Source organism: Lissotriton helveticus, chromosome 6, assembly GCF_964261635.1.
Source record: "Lissotriton helveticus chromosome 6, aLisHel1.1, whole genome shotgun sequence".
In the NCBI taxonomy this organism is placed as follows: Eukaryota; Metazoa; Chordata; class Amphibia; order Caudata; family Salamandridae; genus Lissotriton; species Lissotriton helveticus.
The window spans coordinates 1,717,305,779-1,717,330,189 of record NC_136067.1 but is presented as its reverse complement, the minus strand read 5'-3'; the positions used below and the strand labels follow the sequence as shown (position 1 = coordinate 1,717,330,189).

The following is a 24,411-nucleotide window of genomic DNA, read 5'->3' as shown; positions in this document are numbered from 1 at the left end:
AACTTATGGATCATCTGGAGAACAAGAACCTTCTGGACATCTCACAATCTGGATTTTGTGTCAACCACAGCACCAAAACAGCCCTCATCACTGAAACCACTGAGATCAGAACCCTCCTTCAGTGAGGGGACACAGCAGCCCTAATCATCCCCAATCTCTCAGAAGTATTCAATACTGTATCCCAGCACCCCCTTATCAAGAGACTCCACCACATCGGATTCAAGGAGATGGCCACAGATGGATCGCCTCCTTCCTCACTAGAAGAACCCTGTGAATCTGCTTTTCCCCCTATGCCTCCGAACACATGAGCATCATCTGCGGTTTCCCTCAAGGCTCATCCATCAGCTTAACCCTGTTCAATACCTTCATGACCCCCCCCGGGCCGACATTGGCAGAACCTATGGACTAAACATCATATCCTAAGCCAATGACACCGAGCTCATCCTCTTGCTATCAAAAGAACTATCCATCATGAGGGCCAACTTCCACAGGTATAGGATGAGCATCGCTGATTGGATTAAAGACAACTGCCTGGGACTCAGCACGGATAAAATGGAAGTACTGATCTTCTGGAACAAAACATCCCTGTGGAACGACTCCTGGAGGCCTTCAGAACTAGGACTTGCACCCACACCAACAGACCATGCCCACAACCTCGGCATCATCCTGAACAGCAAGCTCACCATGAAAAACCAAATCAGTGCAGTCTCCTCCGCCTGCTTCCTCACTCTTTGCATGCACCGCAGGATCTTCAAATGGCTCCTGGTCAACACCAGACGCACTGCACCCAAGCTCTAGTCACCAGCTGGCTGGGCTATAGCAACACACTCAATGCAGGAATCACCTCACACCTCCTGAAAAGACAACAGACCATACAGACTTCCATGGACAGACTTATCCACGACCTCCCCTAGAGGACCCACATCACCCCCAACTCAGGAAGCTCCAATGGCTCCCCATGCAGAAGAAATGCAACTTAAAGAGGATGATCCACACATACAAAGCCCTACACAACAAAGGACTAGCATACATCAACCACCACATGAACTTCCACCATCCTTCAGACACCTGTGCTCTGCCTCCCTTCACCTCGCTCACACCTCTCTCATATGTAGCAGCCACAGCAGAGGTCAATCCTTCTCCTACCTTATGGCCAAGGCCTGGAATGACCTCCCTCACCACCTCCGGACATCTCCCTCACTGTTGGAAGTCAGGAAATGACTCTAGATCTCTCTGTTAGAGAGCCTCTAAGCCTCTGCAGCAAGTTCCTCAGTACCTGGATACCCTCATGGGTGATTAGTCACGCTTAACAAGCCAGGATTGGTTGATTATTTGAGATTATTATGGTAACAAGCTATAGACCTGATTGGCGCACTTGGAAACATTATGCCAGATGCTCTAGGTCTGTTCTGCTTATTATGAAATTTTATGACAAAGATCTCTCTTGTTAACCGTGAAAATCATTTGTTACAGCCAATACGCATTTACCATTCAGCTATTATCATATTGTGTAACAGGCTGTAGATAGGTATTTTATCACATGTAATCTCACATTCACCATAGTAAACAAACGTTTTGGTGTTGGCCACTCAATTTGGCAAAGCCTGCAGGTTTTCACTGTGACTTCACCTGTAACCAGGATTGTAACCAGCTTATAAGCATGTTGTACAGTGCTTCTCTTGTATATCTCGCTAATGCTCTAGAACAGTATGGCGTTCTTTGTTCTGGAGTCTCCATCTGCCCTGTTGGCAGTTGGAGCTCTGGTCAGACAGGGGATGGACCTGTCTACTCTGTGCTACAATAAAGCTGATAATTAATAGTGCTCTGCTCCTGACCTCGCATTGATTTACTACAATTGGCGACTTGGACGCGGATACCTGATCTGACCACAACTTTCAAAAGCAACAACGCAGTAGAAGCATTAACAGAGTAGCGGTCTCATCACCCCGAACCCTGCGCTGCCATCGAGATGAGACGAGACGAGTATAAGACTTACCGCCGTTCTGCAGGGAGAGCGATCTACACCCAGGATTAATGCTGGTACCGTCAAAAGAAGGTATGGCGGTTGCGTGAAACCTTTGAAGGCCTCACAGCGGAGTAATGGTGGATGAAACAACACTCCGTAACGTCACAACCGAGTGGAAGACTCGGTAACCCAGCAACACCTGGAGCGCAACAGTGAAACGCAGCGCCAGCAACCTTGGCCCAGAGGCGAGTCAACGTCTAGACACGTCATCACACGGTGAGACGTGCTGACGCAAGACGCCGACGGCCATTTTGAGACATTTCAAAACACTGAAAGTCGCGTAAGAGACACAACCCGACCACACAATCAGCTGTTCGTGAAGCGCGTTGCGCATCTACTGTTCTCACAACACAGATGCACAAATAACTAGATTCCCATACACAGAAAGTGTACAACACATACGGTAAGCTCTGGGAGAACCAGAATTTAATTGACTTTTGCCCAGTCATTAATTATATCAAGAATAGAGAGCCAAAAAACCACAAACTGCGTTATAGCTATATTAACACAAACCAAGCATAGACATTATCACATACTCCTCGTTACCAACATGTCACAATCAATTAATGTTGCCCTCCCTCCCCAATTTTTACCTGAACCCGGGAATCCATCTATGGCATGGGAGGATTGGATAGTGATGTTCTATAATTACATAGAGGCTCTAGATGGGGAAGATTTCTCACCAAAAAGGAAAAAAGCTCTTTTAATGACTACTTTAGGAAAAGAGGGGCAACGTGTGTTCAAATTTATACCGCAAGTTCTATCTTCAGGATCCACTTCACAAGTTGATGAATTCAAAGAAGCAATAACGAGACTAGAGACTAGATTTGGAAAAGAGGAGAATCTGGTGTTACAAAGATTAAAATTTTACAAAAACAAACAATTAGAGGGCGAAAGCATTGATGACTTTGTAGCGCGGCTACGTGAACTATCCGTGAAATGCAGTTTTGGCCAGATGGCTGACGAACTCATCAGAGATCAACTTATTGTTCAAGCGAACAATAGGAAAGTCCAGGAACGTCTATGAGCGGCGAAGAATCCATCATTGAAAGTAGCCATAGAATTGGCCAAGGTCGTAGAGGAAAGCGAAAAATGCATGAAGGAGTTGCAAAAAAGTAGTTTAGAACCAAGGATTGCAGAAATCTCTAGCAAAGTGGTAAATTGTGACAATAGTGAAGAAGAGGCGGCAGCTATTGCCATCGTAAAAAAAAAAAAGGTTATATACTCCAGAAGAAGAACGTACAGTCTTACAACAAAAACAACTCTAGAATATGTACAAAGTGTGGAAGCTATTCACATGCTTCTGATGCAAAATTTTGTTTTGCCAATAATAAGGAGTGTTTACGGTGTGGGAAAATGGGACATTTCGCCAAAATGTGTAAAAACAAAAATAGTACAAAAGTGACTGTAGTCAGCGAATATGGTGAACTGAGGCGAGATGTAAATAAGATCTTGATGTTGTGTGACGCTGTATGTTCTTGCGAGGAACGGAGAGGAAGGATTTTAAAAACAAACTTTACTATAGATGGAAAGTCTGTCAATTTGATGGTTGATACAGGTTATAAATGGACCATAATCCCTAAGTCCCTGATGAAGAGTGTGTGGGGTGATAGGACTTTGAGAGAATGTGACATTTTTCCCTCTGGCTACCAAGGTGAAAAAATAGATCTTTTGGGCTATTTTGATGGGAAAATTGAATTCAGGAATAGATCAGCTATGGGCAAAGTATACATATCCATTGATGGACCAGCCATTCTAGGACGCTATCAGCAATATGACCTACATATAGTGGTCAATCCTAGAGCAGATGATCCCATTGCAATTGTTGACAATTCCTCAATTAATGACATTCTGGAGAGATTCAAGAATGTCTTTAGGGATCAGTTGGGAGAACTAATAGGCTACTCACACCACATAATTCTCAGAGAAGGTAGTACTCCTGTTCAACACAAGGTTAGACGGGTCCCTTTTGCGTTACGGGAGGAGGTTAAAGCCACGTTAGAGGAAATGCTCCAAGGAGGCATCATCGAGCCTATTGAAGCGTCTCCGTGGGTTTCGCCCGTAGTGATTTCCCAAAAACCAGATAATAAGATTAGGTTTTGTGTAGACCTGCGTTCACTGAACAAATGTGTAGTGGCGGACGTGTTCCCACTACCAAACATAGGCGAGCTAGTGTCAACACTCAAAGGAGCAAAATTTTTTAGTAAACTAGACCTAAAACATGCTTACCATCAGATTTGTCTGGATGATGTCTCAAAGCCGTTAACTGCTTTCATCACTAGTGAGGGAACCTTCCAGTTCACGCGACTACCTTTCAGTCTAGTATCAGCGGCCAGCGTATTTCAGAGATTAGTCTCGGAGGTCTTTAAGGGTCTAGACAAAGTCTTGTATTTTCAGGATGACGTCTTAATTTACGGGGATTCACTTGAAGAACATAATAGAATTTTGCAGAGTGTGTTACGCAGAATAGATGATGCAGGTCTCACTTTGAAGAAAGAAAAGTGTGCTTTCCTTTTAAAGGAGATCGAATATTTAGGGTTTTCTCTGTCTGAAGAAGGCATAAAGCCTAAGAGGAACCTATTAGAAGCTATAGAATTAGCTCCTTCACCAGTTGATAAAGATCAACTTCGGTCTTTCATGGGCTTAATTGAATTTTATTCAAAATTTGTGAGAGATTTCTCGTCTAAGACTGCACCTTTGAGAGGGTTGTTGAAAAAGGGTGTCAGGTTTAATTGGACCACTGAACATGAGTCGTGTGTTAACCTGATAAAAAGAGAACTTAAGTCTGCTGGTGTACTAGCCCCCTATGATACAAGTCGTTCCTCTGAGTTGATGGTTGATGCGAGTGGAGTAGGACTCGGTGCGGTACTGTTGCAAAAGCATGGGGGAGAAGAGAGGACTATAGCATTTGCTTCTAGACCCCTGTCTATTTCTGAATCAAATTATTCCGTCATAGAACAGGAGGCTCTTGCAGCGGTTTGGGGCACGAACTATTTCAGAACATATTTATGGGGCTACAAATTTGTTCTGCGCACTGATCATAAACCGTTAGTCAATGTACTAGCTCCGGGTGGTGCTGGGAAGGGATCTCCCAGGTTGGCGAGGCTGGCTTCTCGCTTGCAAGATTACCAATATGAGATTGAGTTTGTTCACGGTTGGAAGAACATCCAGGCAGATTGTTTGTCCCGGCTTCCAGCACACTCTGGGGAGCATAACAAGTATGATAGCGATGCTCTAGATGATGTTGCCGTAACATTAGTGATGGAGGACATACTATTTATAGGAGGTGGATCTTTCACCCGTGATGATTGGGGGAAGAGTATGAAAGAAGATCGAGTTCTACAGTCTGTTATTGACCTTGTTTCCAAAGGAACTAGAAGGGAAAGTGCTGTTTTGCCTGGAGTTAGACCTTTCCTGAGAATTTTGGATGAAATTTCACTGGAGGGAGAGAATATATTAATGCGAGGTGACCGTTTCATTCCTCCTAGTTCACTACAGAGCAGAATTCTAGAGTTAGCTCATGAGGGCCATTTGGGCCAAACCCTTACGCAGCGTCGTGTTAAAGAGAATTTTTGGTGGCCGACGGTAGATAATGATGCTGTAGATTGTGTACTGAAGTGTATATATTGCAAAGAAGGGGAGAAACGACTTAAAGTTATAGGATCACACTCGCCTCAAAAAATTGGATTTGAGAACTTGCCTTGGCATAGCATTTGCCTAGATTTCATAGGTCCTATGAATGAATTGCCCGTGAATCAGCGCTTTGCCATTGTAGTGATTGATTGTTTCTCTAAATGGCTCTGTGTACAATTTGTGAGAGAAATTGACACTGACTCCACTATTGCCTTCTTGAAGGGTGTGTTTTTGAATGAAGGTTATCCATCCATTCTCATTTCCGATAATGGCACACAGTTGACATCCTTGAAAATGGCTTCTTTTATGCGAGAGTGTGGCATTAAGCATCAGAGGACAAGCCTGTACAACCCACAAGGGAATGGCCTCTGCGAGAGAGTGAATCGTCTGGTGAAAGGGGTGATTCAGATGTTTGTGCAAAGTGGTTGCTTTTCACATGAACGGGTACAAGAGTTGGTGTGGGCCTACCGATCGACTCCTCATGGAAATGGAGAGAAATCTCCATTCGAATTGATGCGTGGACGCACACCAGTCTCAAAGATGACTCCTGCTTGGTTGAGATGTGAAGAAAGTAAAGTAGTACCTACTTCCGATGATTTACTGCCCATTGCGGCGGGAGACCTGGTCAAAGTTAAACCGGGAAGGTTTTCCAAGGGTCTTACCAAGTACAGGGGTCCTTTTAGAGTCAAAAAAGCTTCCTCACATTATGTAGTGTTAGATAATGGAGAAACTTGGAACTATAGGAGAGTGTCTTTGTTCCAAAGGAAGGAGAGGGGCTCTTCTGTGTGTTCGGAGAGTGGAGGTTCTGGGAGCAGTAATGGATACTTGTTGGCACCTGATGGTGGGTCTATTCTCCCTTCTGTTTCCATCGGAGGGGAGGAGGTGGGTAGTGGTGATGCTCCTACGTCCATGTCAGTTCATGGTAGTGCTTTGGGTGACTCGGTTGCTTCTTCCTTACCTCAAGCGTTTGCTAGAGGGATCACCGTAAGGAGTTCTCGCTCTCGACGCCCACCCACCTATTTAGATGATTATATACATTGAACTTTTACTATGTTTATTAAGATTATTGTTTTCCTTTTTATTTGTTAAGGGGGGTAGATATGTTGTACAGTGCTTCTCTTGTATATCTCGCGGTATGCACCTGTTACAACGCATTCGTTACTCCGCACTACCATTACAACGCGACTTTTATAACGCATACCATTACAACGCATTGCGCTGGGGGGCGCTATAGGATAGGGAATGGTATAATTTACTATCCAACACTTTCCCTAGGGTCCACGGGGACTGGAGTTAGAATAGTAAATTATACTTACCACTATCCAGCACCCCAAAGCGCTATGCGTTGTAATGGTATGCGTTGTAATGGTCGCGTTGTAATGGTAGGTAGTTGTAACGGTATGCGGAGTAACGTCATACATCCATATCTCGCTAGTGCTCTAGAACAGTATGGCGTTCTTTGTTCTGGAGTCTCCATCTGCCCTGTTGGCAGTTGGAGCTCTGGTCAGACAGGGGATGGACCTGTCTACTCTGTGCTACAATAAAGCTGATAATTAATAGTGCTCTGCTCCTGACCTCGCATTGATTTACTACAAAGCACTTACATAGACTATTGTTGGGTAAGGTGTAAAGCCAATGGCAAAAGTTTAAGGGTGGATTTTTGTTATTTTTGAATAAAAGTCTGCTGGTTTTTATTATATGGAAGCTCACAGATTACCATAGTAGGCAAGGGCTCGGTGTGGTCATCTACTCTGACAAACCCTAGAATTTTACTATGATAATTCTCGTTAGGTCCTTTTGAGAGGGGTTGTACTTTGTTTTGTCAACTGTATTGTTACACATATTCATGATTTTATAAATGTATACCGAATGGTTGCCAGTTTATGCACATTTTAGTAGCCCTGAGTTGTATATAGTGTCAAGCCATTTGTAAAGGATGGGCATGTTATCAGTTTACTGGGAAAAGATATGTTAGATTCATTGTGCTTTCAGAATCCTCGTAGGGCCCTCTTAGAAGAGATAATATTTTGTTTTGACACCTGCAGGTTTGAATACTATATAATTGTATGATTATTTCTGATGTTTACCTAAGGGTAAAGCTTAAGCCCAGCACAGATGCCTCAATTGGTTATGGTAACAAACCAATAATAACAATTAGAGGCTTATTTGATTCACTTAGTAAAAATATTTCTGATGACATAGGTCTAATCTGTTTATCATAAAAAGTTATGATGAACACAATAGGCCTGACATATTAATTGTGAAAAGCATATGTTAAAGTCAATAGGCATTCGATTTGCTTCCAGTGTACATTCAGTACAAAAAATGATATTTTCACCAAATGAACTGTAAACATTTCAGGTGCACTAATTAAATAGTTACAAAGGTTGTTTTAGCACCATTCAGTCAGAATAAATGTCATCAATCAGTCAACGTAAATTGATGTATTTTTGCTCCTAAACCAGAAAGCAATAATATGCTGTTCCAAATAGATGTAGTCAGGAATATCAAGTACATGATATCGAAATACCTTAATATCGTAGCTTAAAATATAGAAGACAAAAACTTCAATGAGGTACATGCATATCGGTTAGTATGGATTTGCTATTTTATTCACATCTACGTAACCTGAAGCTATATAACTGCAGGAAGCAGGGAGGAAGGAAGGGAGGGAGGGAAGGAAGGAAGGAATTCATTCTCATTTGCAAACCTCTCTGTGAACATTTCTGGTGGTTGTTACTGTAGGTTACATTTTTTGAGATTGTTTAAAGCGCGATATGCCGTCTGGGATTAACTTTAACCCAAATCTCTTGGCTATCCCCTGAAGATCTGTTCACTTGATCACAGATGATCTCCTTCCGTTTACCATACCAAATGAAAACGTGAAACAGATAACACTCAGATCCATCTCTTTCTCTAATAGGAGGCTCTACTTTTTTAGGGGCAGTAATAGGACAACCATCTATTTCCATCTTTCAAAAGCATTTTAGAGACGTTATAGGTCAAATTTCCCATCTTCCAATAAGAGACATAGATGTCTACTAGTGATCTGAAAGGAGGATGCTTTCTGTACAGTAGATAACAACTAGCTATGAGTTGTGTAAGACACCTTCCGCCTCTCTGACATGTTAGCTAACAGCAGATTGCATTCTGGGACTTGTAGTTTTAAGTTTACCACACCTTTGTCGGCCTTGAGAGGCTTTTGTAAAGTTTCTCATCCTCTGTCTGCGGGACTGACATTGCTGTTAAGCAAGCCATTACTTACTGTATTTCCAACAACCTAAGGGACCTGTACTTTTATTATTCTGTGATACAAGTGCTCCTAGGTGGTATGCGCCATCTCGGCCTAAAAGAAGACTACAGCTCTGGCACGTATGGCAGCTAGTTCCCACAAATAATCAGAGAAAAAGCAACACATATCTCAGTTTCCCTGGGGGTCTTTCCCATCTAAATCAGACAGACAGCATGACTTTTCCTTTCCGTTATCAACACTGAGGATTCATTTCTGTCTGTCTGTTTCATGTTTTGTAGTTCACACATTTTCTGCCCTAAGGACTTGTAGGATGTAGTCTAATAGAGAGTGACAGTCGCACTGTTGTCTCTTTATATCCACCAACTTTTGATGACTACTTGAAGGATTCTATTATTCAAGTGAGCTGCCCCATGCCTTGGCCACACTGCAAAAATGTGAATTTGCGTAAGAAAATTAATCACAGTAGCTCCACTGTCCACAAAACTGGACCCACAGAATAATTACAGCTGGGAAGGATTATGTCAATATATCAAACAGGAACTCACTAAGAGGTAGTAATCTTGAGCAGCAAATCCTGGTCACCTGTAATTATTCTGTGGGTCCAGTCTAGTGTACAGTGGAACTATCACTGTCACTGGGATTATTTCTCTTAAGCAAATGCAGCCTACGGTAGCATTACAAAGAAACAGCTAAATACCTTAACGATATATGTACAGCATAGGTACATATAGGTGGAGTTAGGTATAGAAATACAAGATGTATTTACCTCTCAATATTAATTTGATATGTTGTCCTCAATTTGTCGGTGCTGACCGAGGCCTATGGTGCCCAGATTGTCTCATATGCCGATGACACCCAGCTTCTCTTCACCTGTGGCAAGAATAGGGACTTTGATGGAGAGCTTATCAAGAACTGCTTGGGCGCCGTGTTCGGCTGGTTTCATATAAACCAGTTGAAATGCAACCCAGATAAATCTGAGGTCCTCTTCTTTGGGTGTCCACCGGACCCATGTTGGAAGTTCTGGTGGCCGGTTGATATCCACCCTGCCTCCGCGGAGACGGGGATGGCAAAGAATCTGGGAATTAAGATGGACACCGGCCTGTCCCTTAAACCACATATTCTGGGCCTGGTTGGCCAATTCTTCAGGATACTGAGAATTCTCAGGAAATTCCTTCCTCTCCTATCCATTGCCCACAGGAAAAGTACAGTGCAAGCTTTGGTAGGTTCCAGGCTTGATTACGCCAACGTGCTCTACCTCGGCCTCCCTGACTATCTTCTCTCACATCTGTAGGTGGTGCAGAACTCGGCCGCTCGTGGAATCTTCGGCCTTGGCCGGAGGTCTCACGTTGCGGGCCTGCTGAAATCCCTCCATTGGCTTCCGATACGGAAACGCATCGAGTTCAAGACGCTGACCTTGGCATTCAAGGCACTCTATGGCTCTGGTGCATGTTACCTAAGGAAGCGGCTAGGATTTCACGCTCTATCCAGAGCACTTCGCTCTGCGTCCCTCTCACTGGCCACTATCCCGGCAGTTAGGCGCGCTCGCATCGGGGCTCGCTCTTTTGGATATCTTGCACCCCGAGCCTGGAATGCACTGCCACTGTCATTAAGGAAATGCGTGACCCTATTGTCTTTTAGGAAGGAGTTGAAGACGTGGCTGTTTTGCAACTAACTCCCCTCTGCCGCGATGGTTGTGTTGTGTTGGGTCTGACAGCGCCGGGACACTCGGTCGAGTAGCTGAGCGCTTAACAAAACTCTATATAACATAACATAACATAACATAACATAACAATATTGGGTCTTGATAGTCAGAGGGCACATCTACAATAATATGTGACTAGCCTTTTGTTTATTCATATGTATTAATACTGTATTTTTGTCTTTGAGTGCTCAAGGTTAGATTTTGTTGATGAACATTAATTTTGTGCAGTGACTCTACTTCCAAATGTTTTAGTATTCCGAAATGAACTTCAGGTGAACCACTGTCCATAAATACAATATAAATTTCACTGTCAGAACATCCCTGACTGGTGGCCTCAGAAAGTCACTGACCCAACTGCACCAAACAGGAGGAATGTTCCCATGAAAAGTCTGCCAGAAATGGACTTTGGGGGCCTCAAACAGGGTGCCCATTCCCCGTGGGCCGCAACAAAGTGGCCCAGGACATACAGTGCCACCCTGCACATTCATGCACCGTGTGCCAGGCACCACATGGTGCCTCACACACGGTGCACGGATGTGCATAAAGTGCTTTTTTTCACTGCAGCTTGTGCTGTGGCGCTTTTCCTGGGCCGCTTTGGAAAATAGAACTTTCCTACTGCCACGTCAGTGGTCATATTGGAATTGGTAGTGGGACTGCCGACTGATTGTCTTGCGGTCTCATGCCCACTGCGATGGTGGTCGGAGGTCCAACTGACTGCCATCCTAATAAGCGCCACAGTCTACAGAATATGGGTCTGCCAATCCACTTCCTCACATCCCCCAGCATGGGGGTTCAGAGAGACTTGGGCCAGTGTAGCTGTAAGCCAGAATCCCACCTATACACGTCTGACATATGAAGGAGCCGCAGCCCCATGTCAAACTAGAATATGCGAAACATTGCTAATCAATGGCACCAATAAATGTCTGAGTGCTATAACCTAAAATAAACAGCAGGTGAGAGGAAGTAGTGATAAATAAATCATCCATGGACCCTCTTGCAGCTGCTGTCACCATAAAACACATGCGTCTAGCCATGTGTAAAATAAAAAACTTAAAGAACGCTCACAAGGGAGCACAGGTTAACACTTTCCTCATGCTGTACACCAAAATGAAAACCTAAAATCAGTGCAGGAGCAGGCTCTGGACAGCATCGAAACAGCCTGTTAGGCCTGCTTCAGGCTGCTTCAGGAGGAAAGAGATCCATTCTGTAACACCCAACCTAGCAAACGCAAACTAGAACATAACTGATTTCACGCTGAACCGGATTAACTGGGCTGGCCAACCCTTGTTCTTCACCTAAACCCATCAGTATTTAGGAACTCTCACCAGGAAGATGTGGAGGGTAGAGAGACAGCACCAACTGAACATGCGCTGATCCACACAAAATGATAGTACAAATGCATCCAACAAAGACCAAATAAAGGGTCCCATTGAAGAATATACTGACTCTCAAAACAGCCATGGCTGCAGCTATTCAAGTAATGCAATGTTCTCCACAGTGCAATCAACGGGCAACTGAAAGGAAACATGATTGCTAAACCTATTAAAAGTGAAAGCATATTACTGCGCTGGAGGAGAGAAGGAAGGCGAATTTCCCACAACATTCATCAATATAAAAATAATGGTATTTCCTACAGGCAAATCTCAAACAATGGCAGTTCACATTGGAACAAGCACAATGCTCCTCACTGCATGATCACACATACCACTGTCTAATGACCATTAAGTCCAGCATGGAAGGATCCTATGGGGATGAAGGGAAAGGCGCAAGCCCATCAGAGGCTTCCAACACGGGCAAACTGTCCATACCCAAGATAGGGAAAAAACAGGAGTATGCTGGGAATGTTGGCCCCTTTTATGACACCTGGCTGGTTGGACTGGGCATGCATTCTCAGTTTTCAACTGGAGATTTTCTGTATTGGAGGTGAGATGTACCTCATGACTAAAGATTGGTACAAGGAAGAAGGAGGTATTGGCAATTAATTATTTAGGAACGTGCTTGCAATTCTGTAAACTACAAATGTGACAAATGATGGACATGAACTTATAAGGATGCTTTTTTAGTAGCATCAACAATTCAATCAACTAATCAAGTTTTAGCTCTAACCTAAGATTGCATGCTCTTTACTAATTTAGTTGATGTAGACATGATGTACAATACGTAATGCAGCTTCAGTTTTAAAATACCTCCTGAAGGGAGTGATGTTCATAAGTTTGATTTATTACAGATAATGAAATGAGTAAACCTTTACCATAAAAAGGATGCATTTAGATCTGCATGTGTATAATTGAATCATAATAATAGGTGTTTGTACAGAATATTGTTTTTTTACATATGGAACAACATGAACATCGACGCAAAAACACATTACTACCAAACTATTGTGGGACACAATATTATGGGCATGAATATCAAGGGGCATGTTATCAAGGGATTTATCTCCGCTTTTTTGGCTTTAAAGCCAAGAAAGCGGAGATAAAATTATCTCCCTATTACCTAGCTGTCGCTAACACCAGTTAGCGACAGCTAGTAGGAGATAGCGACCATCTTGGGCCCCGCTTTGCATGTCAGAGATATTTATCACTAATGACATGCAAAGTGGGCGTGCCAAGATGTTAGCGACTGGAAACAGTCGCTAACATCGCTATCTCCTATTACCAACATTTGGAGATATTTGCGCTAAGCGCAAATATCTCCAAAAGCTAACACCTGCCCTGAGCAGTTCTTAGCCATGTTATCCAATGGGAGGTGGATAACATGGCTATCAGCATTAGCTCGGTAATGCATGAATATCGCTGACTTTACAGCGATATTCATGCATTTCGGCCGATTTTTATCGCTTAGGAGATAAACCTTGAAAATAGCAAGGCTCCTAAGCGATAAAAATCGCCGTAACACGGCGATAAAATTATTGCCGCTAAGCCAAAATAGCGATAATTATCGCTAGTTGATGGTAATATGCCCCCAAGTTTTTTGTACGATAATTGTGAAACAATTCAATTTAATAGGTTTTATTTAATATTTTTTTCTGACTTATTATTATTAGTATAATTGTTGTTATTTTATTAAGGTAAAGATTCTGGTTGTATCAGTAGCTTATTGTTAAATTGAATCACTGATTTATAAAGCTGTGATGGGCTGCTTGCTTTTTAAATTTAATGGTAATTATTTAGTTTTTGTAAATTCATTTTGCATTCGGTAATAATTATGCAAATTGCATGTGTGCAGCCAATTGGTTAAGATTAGAAAAACACTGTTCAGAATGTATAAGCAATAACAAAAGCCTTTGTCTGTGATGTTCTGTTATGCATTTATACTTAATAAAAGTAATATTTAAAAACTATAAGCATTTAAATTGTGTAATTGTTTCTATATATTGTTCAATGTAATTTGCTAATTTGAAAGTATATTTTAGCTTTTCTATTTTTAACAGGAAGGTATATTGGAGTAGCGTGTTGTTGGGTTTATGGCGGAATAAGGTGGGAAGTAATTTAATTAAAGAGTATTTATTTTTTATGTCAATTTAATTTTTAATGTTAATTAAATATCTAATTGATTGTTACATGTGTAAGTTATTTCATTTTGTAACTGTGGTTTAATTTAGTTAGTGTTTTATTTCTTTTAATATGTAGCTTAATTTACATATGTTAGTAATGTACATTTTTAAGTTTTTGCCAGGGACAATGGTATGAATATAGCATGGTTATAATATTTATTTTTTAATATAATTGATTCATTGAAAAATAGTTATGTATTCTTTTAATGTTGTACTTATTTTTATTATTATTATAATTTCAATTCTTAATCTAATGGTAAGTGGTTTTTATAATTTTCATTTTTAAGTATTATTTTATCAAATAAATATTTGAGTACTTATTTTAAAATGTAATTTTTTATTTTTTGTAGGTAGGGAAGTGAAGGTTAGCATTACTCATTTCATTACTTTTTTCTATTTGGTTTATAATTTTAAAATTCGTCTTGTTTTTATTAAAATATGTAGTATGTATTTGTTGTATATGATATAATTACATTTTTACATGTTAAAATATTTACTATAAATGATTAGGAATTGTATTCTTTAATGTAATCCCTCTAAAGTCCGACTCTTTTTCTACTAAATATTAGACTTGACTGAGAGTAGTAAATATAACTTCTCTGAAGTCCAACATTTTCCCTACTGTTGCTTTGACTGGAGAAGAAGCAGTAAATCTAATCCCCCTGATGTCCAACACTTTCCCTACAGTGGCCTAGATTGGAGTGGTAATTGTAAATCTAACTGATCTGAAGTCCTCTGTAGCTCTGGCTGGAGTAAGAATAGTAATTCTGACTTCTCCAAAGTAAAATACTTTCCCTACTGTTGTTTAGACTAGAGTGTGAATAGTAAATCTGACTTCCCTGAAGGCCAACACTTTCTCTATTGGTGTTTAGATTGCAGTGGGAATAGTAATTCTTACCCTTCCGAAGACCACCACTTTCCCTCTTGCTGCTTTGAATCTAGTGAGAATAGTAAATCTAACCACTCAAAAGTCCAACACTTACCCTACTGCTGCTTAGACTGGAGTGGGAATTGTAAATCCAATCGATCTAAAGTTCCACGCTTTCCCTACTGTTGCTTAGATTGGCATGGGAACAATGAATATAAAACCTTCCAAGGCTAACACTTTACTGACCTTTGCTTAGACTAGAGTCAAATTAGTTAATAGGACCCCTTTGATGTCCAACACTTTCCTAAGTGTTGCTTAGACTCTAGTGGACATAGTCAATTTGACCCTTCTGAAGTCCAACAACTTGTGTACTGTTGGTGAAACTGATTGTTTATTATTATTATTAGTATTCAATATTGTTTTTTTTATCAATATTTATTCTGGAATGCTTTCATTATCTTCATTAAAATTAGTATGTTAGCCTTCAATATTGTACTATTTAATATATTGTTCAAATTAAATAGTACATTTTGTAATAGAAGTATTTATAATTTCTTTTTTGTTATTGTTTATAATATTTTGAAGTTTATTTAATTCTAAATATATTGTTTAAAATGTATATAATGCATCTATGGATGCATTTATGCATTTTATTTAACTTTTAATTTGTATATGTGGACATTTAAGATTTTCAGAACATTATTGGCATATGCTTATATAAATAATGCTTTAGAGTATTCTTTTGGGTTTTACATTTGTTTGCTATTTTTACTTCTTTATGTTTTTTAATTAAAATGTAAATTAAAATGTGTTTAAAAAATTGTATTACTTTTTTCAAATGTATGTATGTAAATATGTGTGTGTGTTTGTGTGTTAATATATGTATATATATATATATATATATATATATATATATATATATATATATATATATATATTACAGCTCCAAACAAACACCAAAGCGCCGCACTCCCAGGCGGGTGCTTCCGTTGCGAGGGTGCACTCGCAAATCAAATACTGCTCCACCTTCCAGTAGCGTGTCTCCCGCAGGAAGAAACGAAGCACTCCCTGAGGTATAATTACTTATATTTTATTTGAACTACAGCAACTGACGCGTTTCGGTCGGAACCTTTGTCTAAGTTATATATATATATATATATACGCTCCCTGTTCCCACTGAGGGTCAAGGCACTCACGGGTGGGTGCGATATGCGGTAGTGGGTGCCCGCAACAACACGACGCTCAGCTCCAGAGAATCTCCCTCCAAAGAACCGCACTCGTGGAACCAAAAGTTTTCGGTGCTCACACCAGCATCATTTATTTACAGAGCTAACAGACGCGTTTCAGCATCAAGCCTTCGTCAGTGTTAGTTGCGCTTTGCACGTTATGCTGGGTATTAATGCAGTTACATTTTACTAAACATAGTTGATGGACTGGATGTTGCGCTAATGGGCGCCATCTTTGAGCATGCAAAATACACCATTAAATCCATTTCTTTGTTTTAGATCGCGCTCGCTCAGCGTAAATAAAGTGAAGTGAAGTGAAATATCGCCGTGTATCGGCATAGCTCCCCGCGTCACAACATTGCGGGGAGGATAGGGGAGTACGAAGCCTCGCAACTCCTATTCTCACTATCACCAGTCCATCAAGCCATGTATTGGCAAATCCCTTTGTCAGTTACATACAAATAAAGCGTTTTTTGTGCATATTACTATTTACATACTCTACATATTCTACAGCCAGAGCGATCAGTTCTACACATTATTTTATATATTTCCATCTCACATTCCCTCTCTAATTTTCAATCCTCAATTACAATCCCAGCTGTCACCCTCCCCATCGCTGTTCTTACATACCTTATAGTGATATACAACTATACCAATTGATTAGGTTGGGTTACATAGATAAGTAAAATAAAACCATATGGAGGGCGGAGCCCCATGAGATAGCATGAAGGGACAAAAGAAAAAGAAAAAGAAAGAGAAAAAGAAAAGGAAAAGAAAAAAAAGAAAAAAAAAATTAACTCATAATTTTAAAATATATTAATTTAATTTTACATCTTTTAATATTTGGAGGAATGTATTACTTTGATTTCTATATATATATATTACCTGCTTTTGAACTAAATTTACTTCCAAAATATGTTTGACCGGGATATTGTATCAGTGAACTGTTTTAATGTATTGTTTAATTGTGTATAGTAAGGACTCGGATTTTAACCCCTTCGCTGCGGCGGCTATTCCGCCGCACCGCTAAGGGGGCGGGGCGGCGGCGCGGTGGTGCGGCGGTCCCGTGCTCGTGACAGAACCGCTCCGTCACGGCACGCGGGTAAGCTGTGCTTGTGATGGAACGGTTCCGTCACGGCCCCGCCCGCTCAATAGAACGCACAGCGCTGGCGCGAAATCAGCGCCGCGCCTGCGCGGCAGCGGGGCCGTGACGGAACCGTTCCGTCACCAGCACAGCCCACCCGAGGCTCGTGACGGAACGGTTCCGTCACCAGCATGGGAGGGGTTAATGATACACTAGTGCTAACGTGGATATAGTAATAAATCACAGATGGGAGTGATGAGTTTATTTGAGGATATAAATTAATAAATCAAATTCTCTGCAGATTGCATTGCTAAAGACAGTGGGCAGAGTTGATGCATCAGCCTTACCTGTGGGACCCTTTTATCTTTATAAGTAATAAAGAATGATTTACCCTACCCATGTTTAAGGAGGCTAAGTCCATCGCCACTCTGCCACCATGCCAACACCATTGGCTGAATTAGTGAGCCTCAAAAGAACTGCAAGACTATCGCATAACTACATGTTTGCAGCATTCACGTCACAGAAGTCACATTGAAGTGCTAGCAAAAAGACTCTAGCAACTCCATGCAGCAACAGTTCATTGAAGATATTTTCTGATTTTGTAGTAGAGTTGAGGGTTCACACTTTGCAAGACACATAAACATAACAGAAGTTGTACTACAACATAAAAACCCACATAGCTTACATCCATCATATGTACAGCCATTTCACTACAGCATTAAAAGCAATGAAAGCATGAAGACCAAGTATGCCTACTTCTGTTGTCATTTATCTCACCGTCAAATCAGGCAGTAGGAATTAAGGAAATAATTACAATTCCACAAACCTCAATAAGTTTGTGGGCTAGCACAAACCACTTTCAATACATAAACCTGATCATCCTTCCCTTACATTCATTGTGGTATCTGAAAAAAGAAATGAGAAGAGAAATGTTACAGCTACATGCTAAGCAATATCTACCAGACCTGCATTAAAACAGCATGCATATGATGTGCACATCCCAATTCCAGACCAACCAATATATCATTAAACTGTCAGTTCTGATCAGTTCATTCTCTCTTTCAGTAGAAGTATGAAAAACAAAGAATAAGGAAACAATTTAACAGTCATCAGCCTTTCTGCTCATTTAGGTCATTCCAAATATATTTTGAAAACATCCTGCATGTATTTATTTTTTAACTGTACTCTTTTTTTGTAACTTAAACACATTTTGGAATTTAGTTTAACAGATTAGTTTTTACCATACTACATACAACGCATCAGTAAAGTTAAAATCAACAAATGCACCACGACAGCAAATAAAAGAACCCAGTGCAATCGAATAATTCAAAGCCAAAGAAAGGTTAGGGAGGGACAACATTGTATGCATGGGAGAGGTATGGGAATAGAGACTGGGTGGGTGTATGGTCTGTGATAAATTCACTAAATCAGGCAATGGTCAAGAAAGAAAGCACAAAAGAATATAAAAGCAACTTTTAGATTTGGGTACAATCCAAATTGGCTTGGGATTTTTTTCATCCCCCTTGGTGTAGAGGAAGCAAAACATGGATTGGAAAAAAGACAAATGTATTCTTGTTGTTTGATTCTGCAAACTTTTATTTCCTTGCCGTGTCATATGACTTATTGTTGATTTCCAACTCCACAATCAAGGATTATATTGTTACTTCCTTGTCCTCAGCTACAGTACTAACTCACCTCAGGCCCTTCAATTCTATCCAGTGTGATCCTTTTAGATCCAACCATGTCTCTTAGTGAGCCTGTGGCTTTATTATGGAGAAGTTACCAGGGATCACTCCTTGTGGGCATGGGGATGTTTGTGATTAATAGGAATTCTTTGTCTACCATCAGTGCAATCATTTTATATTTCTAATATGGTACGTGTGTGACATTTGGCAATCAGAATGTTGCCATTTGCTTGGCTTCTGCTGGTTTTAGACAGGAGAGGGCCCTAATATAGGAAAACGTTTGATCTCGGATATTAGTTTTCTTTCAGTTTGGGCTGTAGCTGGCCTTCAAGAGGAGTGTTTATTGAAACCCACGAGCAATTCCACAGCAGATCCCATAACTGCTTGCCTTCTACGACTTCTGTCTGCCTGGTATACACCTCATCCACCACTGCACATCTAAAGACTAATCACAGCATTTACAAACCAATAAGAATTGCTTTTTATTACGCTCCAATTTTATTTTATTTTTATTTCTGGTGAGGTCCTACACTCAACCACGTTATTTTGTCATTTCTTAAAAGTGTTGCTTAGCATCCGAACATAAACCTTTGAATTACTTTAAAAGAGATTTTATTCTACAGATTCTGTATCACAAAAGATAATCAACCAGATCTGTCGTCAATAGCACTCAGGTGCTTACCCCTAAATAGGTCCCCCTAAACATATGGACATAGGCCTATTGTAAAAAAGAGTTTTACCTCCTTTGTCTTTTTTCTTTTTGAAGTGATATTATCAGAAAGGTAATGCGGTTTGTCTATTTCTGGTCTTCCTCACTCTCGTTTCCCGATTATCTTGTGCCATAGCGAGCGTCAGGTGGCAATTTGTAAATTATTTTAATCGTCCTTAGATATAGGATTTGAAACCCGTCAATTGACTCCCGCGAAGATTGCAAGTCTATTGCTGTTTTTTATGGAATAGGATGTTTGTGATATTAGCTGCCCGAAACCTTCATTATTCTGAACTCAAATTAGATGTCCTCTAATGAATAACTTGCTTTATTACACACTACTACTGTCTACTACCTGGGTGATGACACAGCTTTTCCCCAATATGGTTATACTTGATTTATTTTATACTGTGTTCTTCTTTGCCCTATTTTTACTTATGTATTATTTGTTCTAAATGTTGGCCTTGTTTTAGCTACTTTACTTGTCCTGTGAACAATGATCAGGTGCTCCTGTGGCCTTTACATGCTACACATCAATTGCAAATTGATAAATAATTAATTGTCATTGATTCTATCTAAATAAAAGTCCCATACACAAATGGGGAGCTCACAAATGTATGTAACTTGTGGTAAAATAGTTGTTGTTTATATTAAGTTGAATTAAAAATAAAATCAGTATTAACCTTTTTTAGCCCTTAAACAGAATGTAAGCCCTGCCCAAACTCCTGAACTTAATTTTGGCCTTAATTCTGGCCCTAGCACTATCACATACCTAATATATAACTCTAAAACCAAACTCAAGTAACCCTTTCACCGTACCTTATTCTGATCCTAACCCCACCACTAAAGCTAACTTAACCATACGGATAATCATACGTATCACCACAACCCATCTCTTACCATAGCCCAGACCCCTTTCCATTAATGCGACCCTAACACCTTCATTAACTCACCCCATACCCTTGACCTTTACATTAATCTCTCCACTACCATAACCCTAAACATGATCTTAAACCTGAACGACAACCTTCAACAGTTTAGTGTTCACATCATTATTAATGTCAAAAAAAGTTTTCAACATTTTATAAAACAATCATTTTGTTAATTATTGTTAGTATATTATGGGGCAGATTTACACTGTGCCCCTTCCTGCACAAAAACAATCTCCCCATGACACAGGCATCCTTGCACCATGGTGCAAGCGTCCCTGCACCGGCGCATGGCAGCAGTTTGTGCGCCAGCACAAGGGAGAACACATGAACGCAACATATTGTTGTACATATGTCGCATTCCTGTGCTTCGGAAGTGCTACAGCGTGGAAAAGCCAAAGGGCTTGCGTTGCCGCGCTGCGGCACTTCCTTGTGGATGTATGACGTTACAACGCATACTTTTACCACGCATACCTTTACAACGCGGTTTTTACCACGCATACCATTACAACGCATAGCGCTTAGAGGTGCTGGATAGTGGTAAGTATAATTTTCTATTCCAACTCCAGTCCCCGTGGACACTAGGGAAGGTGTTGGATAGAAAATTAAACGTATTACCTATCCTAGAGCGCCCCCCAGCGCAATGCGTTGTAATGGTATGCGTGGTAATGCCTGCGTTGTAATGGTAGTGCGTTGTAAAAATTTCGTTGTAAACGTTACATACCCTTCTCTGTATATCTGCCCCTATATTTTTTACACAATTTTTTTATGTAACACTAATTTGTTATCCCTATACTTTACTGCAAATAATGCGTTTAAAGAAAACAGTTTGCACAACAGAAGGCATGCTGAGCGATGAAACCTAAGACACCAGTGTTTTAAAAGTGTATATTAAGAGCGTTATAAAATTATTTCAGTGTCCCTCAAAAAGCTCCTCTGGCTTGACCATTGAATTCCATCTGTTACTACTGTGCAGCTATCTTGCTGCCTGGATTAACACAGAGAACACAGGATACCTAATCTTTCCCACTACATTCTCCATACAGGTACAGAAACGAATGTGAATACCAGCTGGTGCTCCGTGAAACACTGGAACGTCTTAACAAGGTAAGAAAATGGCAGCTACAGTTTTTTAGTAGGTCACAAACTTTCTGGTATCAAATTGGGAATACATATTTTACACAGGCTCCTATATTTCGTTCTGTTTCACATATTTTCTTAAATTAAACTGGTCTATGGTTTTGCCAGTTACCGTCACTTCAATATGAAATGCTTGTTTTAACTTTGTTCATGTCTTGCCTACAACCAAATAATATTACAGATTGAATTTTCATTGATCCACGTTAAAACGCACTCAAAATTTGCAGTTGCATTATTTACATGAGAAAGTGACAAAAAAGGGTGGGGGGACGTTTTATGGACCCTTCCCCTGTGCCACCTCCCTATAATAGACTTAACCTGTAATCAAAGACTCGATTGGTACTGCCATCAGTCGAAGATGAATTTCATCTCCTGTGAGTGAGAGTAGCACCCTTAAAAAACCATTGTATAAGTAAGATAATTATTTGTTTTACCATTGACCAAAGAGAGATCCTAAGAATTAATGCTCGAATCACAGAAACAATATGAGAAAACAATTATATCTTATCAGTGGCAGAGTTTACCAGTTTTTGATTATAGATTATTTGCATATTGGCACATCTTTAGTTGGACTCTAGCAGTTCTAATTCCTTGGAGGGTGGAAAATCGCAATTTCGTACGTTCATTTTTAACCCTCTGCCTAGTCTTGTCCAATAAGGTTCTGATTTAGGTAATTATAATTGCCACTATTTTGTTCTTGAAGACTCTGCTGGTATATGCCAATGTAGTGTAGTTCCTGTAGTCCCAATAGGCTCTGCGCATTGGAATAATATCTTCAGTAGTGTAGACGTAGGACTGAGGTTAACTAGGTCTCTACTGATGATATTAGATTTAAGTTTTTGCCAACTAGCTCAGAGTTCACTAGAAACTTTCTCGAATAAGCGAGGAGGGGTTTAACCTCCCTGGATAGACAAGAAGGGATTTAGTTTCTGACAACCATAAAACATGACAACTTTGCTCTCCCTGAATAAGAGTGTATCTCTAGAGTCGTGTGAAAACAAAAGACAGCTATTTCACTCAGTCAAAGGTGCGTACTTAGTTTCAACAGATTGCAGAGAAAAAGAGAGACGGGCGTTTTCAATAAAAGGTGTTATTGAGCAGTCTCTTTCCTCATACAAGAGAAATGAATTGCTACAATTGCAATACTTATAGTTAAGTAAAGTGCATACAGTAGAAGCAGGATTATAAAATAATACTGTAAAAGCATGGATATGGTTTCTTAGGCATATGATACTTTAAAATGGATAAAATACATACATATATACATTGACTAATCGTACTCAACTGGTGCTTCTAACTACGCCTACCCCGGTGTACCTGACCTAAGCCTAATACGTGGGAGGGAGTAAGTAAGTAGCAGTTTAAGTTAAGTTTGTTTTGCCAAGAATCTGACTCAAGAATTCTCTGTAAGGGTTTAGTCAGTTCAGTACCTGGGTATTAGAAGGCAGGAGGGCTGGTATTTCTCTCTCAGGACTCGGTATCCCAGTCACCCGCAAGGGTAAGCTGGAAACGCCGGATGCTGGATTTCTCGGCAAGAGAAAAGACAGCGTCTTTCTCAGCGCGTCAAAAGGGAGGGGCAGCGTCCGTGGGCTCTCGCATCAGCTGGGCTCTTCGGAAGTAGATAGCTGCACTGCTCCAGGATTACCACCGTGTGTTTGCTTAAGGCAACGTTGGTATATTTATACCTGAAAGGTGCCGGGTTTGACGTAAGGCTGGACATAAGACGTCAATAAAGATGTCACTAAGAACTGGTTGTTCTTACAGTGCTTTACAGGAGTTCTCGGACGAAATCAAAACAAAGCAGCGGGGATTTCCCAGGTTGCTGGAAGCTTGGATTTGTTTAAGAACTCGATGTGCTTTCTAGGGGGCTGGAGGAATAGGCTTGCTTAATGTGACAGCATGCGCTATGACAGAATTATGAAAAGGGTTTCTATGCCGTTGTAGGAATAATATTGATTTATAACCGGACAAGGGCAAAGAATAGGAATATCTTCAGGTACCTAGATAAAACACACAACACCCACTCCACGAATTCATGTCCATAATTACTAAACTAAGCAATTGTAAACATATCTAACGGTGCATGTGTATACCGATCCACCCCAAAATACATTTTTTGCATCTGAAATGGCATATGCGAAATACACGAAAAATGAGTATAGGTACTGTATGCGTTCAAGCAATGTAATCATTCATTAAAAGGATGCACATATATATCAGTATGAATGATTTGCGAAAATTACACATGAAATGGCTCTTAATACAGAAAAGAAAAGTGCGAGACCATTCCATCACATATAAATACAGTTTTTTGTAAATATGCTAGAGGCTGAGGTAATATATTGTCTCTAGAGTTCCTAAAAAAAGAAGCTCTGTTCTCTAAGAATAGTTCTACTTTAAGCAGAGGATGAGTGCCAAAAAAAAAAGGTAAATATTCTGGAATCGGGAAAAAAATAAATTTGTTTTCAAGGGAAGAAGTCAAAACAGTTCCAAATATTTTCAGAAGCTTTTGTTTTTCAAAGCTGAAGGCCAAATTCAGAGTTCAGGGAACGCTGAGTGCTCATTTGCTTAAAAGTTTATTCTTTCTGTTCGGGGGAGAA

At 40.4% G+C, this 24,411-nt stretch overlaps 1 protein-coding gene across 1 annotated transcript in view; it reads left to right on the top strand.

Moving 5' to 3' along the window:
• BFSP1 (beaded filament structural protein 1) overlaps positions 1-24,411 on the top strand; it is a 245,556-nt gene that overhangs the window by 3,948 nt on the left and 217,197 nt on the right. The window contains exon 2 of the mRNA XM_078647091.1: positions 21,718-21,778. Within this exon, the coding sequence (XP_078503217.1) occupies positions 21,718-21,778 (61 nt within the window). The remainder of the gene's footprint in view (positions 1-21,717; positions 21,779-24,411) is intronic.